The following is a 2,674-nucleotide window of genomic DNA, read 5'->3' as shown; positions in this document are numbered from 1 at the left end:
TACAAAATTCTTCATAAGATTGCCTTTCACAAACAATCATATTCTTTTCATTATCCCAAGAAAAACCAGAAGTGCGAAACATTTCAGTTAGCACATTATATTTATCCTTAAACCATTTGATTTTTGATTCAATATGGGGAATAACTTTCAACCCACACCCGGGAAATTTCTCATTCAATTTCTCCTCTAACTTATTCTTGAAACCACCTTTGAAACTCCCATCAGCTTTCCATGAAGGATCGGCACTCATCTCCAACAAACTATTAATCAAACACTCTTCCTCAGATTTATTCCATGATCGCTTGTTTTCCCTCTTCCACTTTGAACAAATTGACCAACATTCATCCTATACAACAATGATGTATTAAAAAAAAGATTACCAAATAAGGCTATTTTCTTATTTGCAAGATAAAATAAATAATCCAATTACACCATAAAAAAATATCTCAACACCATAAAATTCGATTACATCATAAAAAGGAACACCCAAACATAAGTCCAAATAAACTAAACAAACATTTATGTTTGGCTACTATGCCTAAGTCTCCAATTATTAAACATATTTTGTGCTAAGTTATTCCGATAAGTAGTCCAAGCATCCGTAGTAGCTATTTGAGTAATCAACTCAACTTCATCATCTAGGCCCTCATCATCACTTTCACCTTCTTCACAATCGGAATCCCAATACATTGTGTAATCTGTTGGCATATGTTTTCGAATAAGATTGTGTAATAGTACACATGCTTGAACTATACGCCCATGAGTACGTATTGGAAAGAAGGATGGGGTCCTAAGAATACCCCACCTTCCTTTTAATAATCCAAAACATCTCTCAATAACATTCCTTGCCTTAGAATGTTTCATGTTGAAGTACTCTTCCGCACTAATTGGTTGTCGATCCCCCCACTCTTTAAGGTGATATCGATGACCTCTATATGGTGCTAAAAACCCTTCACAATTCGTGTATCCTGCATCTACCAAATAGTAGGAACCTTGACATATGGAAAAAAAAAAGGTCATGACATTACTTATTGGACTCCACAATATAAAATCTAAATTCTAAGTATGATTACCTTGTGGGACTTTTAAACCATTAGGCCTAGTAATAGCATCTCGAAGGACACGACCATCATGAGCGGATCCTTCCCAACCAGGTTGAACATATATGAACTCCAAATTAGGGTTACATACACCTAACACATTCATAGCAATAGAACCTTTCCTTGTCCGATATCTTGCTCTATCCTCACTTGGCACATGAACACTAATATGAGTGCCATCTAAGGCTCCTAAACAATTCTACAAAAAAAAGTTAAGAGGGATAAGTTTTACAATAAACAAAGTGGATAGATTTTTAAATAATATAGATGAAATTATGTTATTACCTTAAAACATTTCCATCTATCCACTTCACAATCTTCTATTATACGTGTCGGCTTTTTTAGCAAGTGAGTATGTAGTTTTAACACGGCAAGAAGACATCGGTGGAAGTTTCTACTAACACTTTCTCCACTTCGAAAGAAATGACTTCTAATTGTCCTATTTTTCAAATGATGTGCCAAAGTGTACAAGAACATAGCTACAATTTCCTCCAAAGACATATTTCGAGTGCCATTTAAACCACCGACATCTCTGACCATCTCACAAAGGACATAAAAGGTTTTTCTATTCACACGAAGTTCACTTTTGCAGACTATATCACTATCCTTGATTAGTGCATCCAAGTGCTTTTGTCTAAGGTGTTTCTTCTCACTTTTTCTATAACGTGGTCGTTCAATTTCATAAATAATTACACCCATCATACACATCACCAAGTACATGAGTTTGACGACATTGTTAACAACTATGAGAAGTAGTAGTAATTCAATTTGTCTCTTCTTCCTTCTTCTTACTATGGCTAATTGAGATGGAATCATTTCTGTGAATGTATATATGCATCATCATATTAATCTACCAATCATTACTATGGCTAATTGACATTGTTAACAAACTGAGCATTTGAATTGGAGGCAGCCTAGATTGGTATGCAAGCACATTTTAAGATTAACCACAACCCTGGATGCAAGCACATTTGAATCTCGAAGATAGCATAAAAAAAACAACAAAAACCATGGAAAGACAACATCTTTGATGGATTTGTTAGGTATTAATGTATCATCTTCATAAAAGAAAATAGATGGAAAACATGGGAAAAATTGAAGAACACCAGAATATAGAACTTTAATAAGAAGATAAGAGGAAGAATTGGGAGCAACAGAGAAGACATGAAAGAAAATAGGTCCAGTACAATCAAAACAAAGCAATCAAAAGATAACAAAGCAATCAAAAGAAAAAATCAGCAAACATCCAGTACAAAAAATTAGTCCTTTAATCGAATGAAATAGCAATCAAAACATCAAAACAAAGCAATCTCCAGTACAATGAGTTTGATCGAATTGATTAACAAAGATTGTTTAACGATTAACAAAGCAATCTATAGCAAATTAACGATTGAAATTAAAATTTCTAGGGAAAGAAAGAAAAAAAAAGGTATATACTTTGGTGGTTATGGGCGGTGCATTTGCCGGTCTGCGGGAGTACTGTTGGTTGCTACCGTCTGGACGCTGGAGGAGAGGATGGAATGGAGGAGACTGGGCTGCTGGTGGAGAGGATGGAATGGAGGACAGAGTAGGGG

At 35.0% G+C, this 2,674-nt stretch overlaps 1 protein-coding gene across 1 annotated transcript in view; it reads right to left on the bottom strand.

Moving 5' to 3' along the window:
• Positions 1 to 1,916, bottom strand: part of LOC130818425 (uncharacterized) — a 2,993-nt gene extending 1,077 nt beyond the window's left edge. The window contains exons 1-4 of the mRNA XM_057684595.1: positions 1,386 to 1,916; positions 1,074 to 1,299; positions 631 to 992; positions 1 to 346 (exon numbers count right to left, since the gene is read on the bottom strand). The exon at positions 1 to 346 is cut by the window's left edge and continues 2 nt beyond it. Of these exons, the coding sequence (XP_057540578.1) occupies positions 1 to 346; positions 631 to 992; positions 1,074 to 1,299; positions 1,386 to 1,916 (1,465 nt within the window). The remainder of the gene's footprint in view (positions 347 to 630; positions 993 to 1,073; positions 1,300 to 1,385) is intronic.
• Between the last annotated feature and the right edge of the window lie 758 nt (positions 1,917 to 2,674).

This window comes from Amaranthus tricolor, chromosome 7 (assembly GCF_026212465.1).
Source record: "Amaranthus tricolor cultivar Red isolate AtriRed21 chromosome 7, ASM2621246v1, whole genome shotgun sequence".
NCBI classification, from domain to species: Eukaryota; Viridiplantae; Streptophyta; class Magnoliopsida; order Caryophyllales; family Amaranthaceae; genus Amaranthus; species Amaranthus tricolor.
Note: the sequence above shows the minus strand (reverse complement) of the source record. Positions and strands in the feature narration are given on the sequence as shown.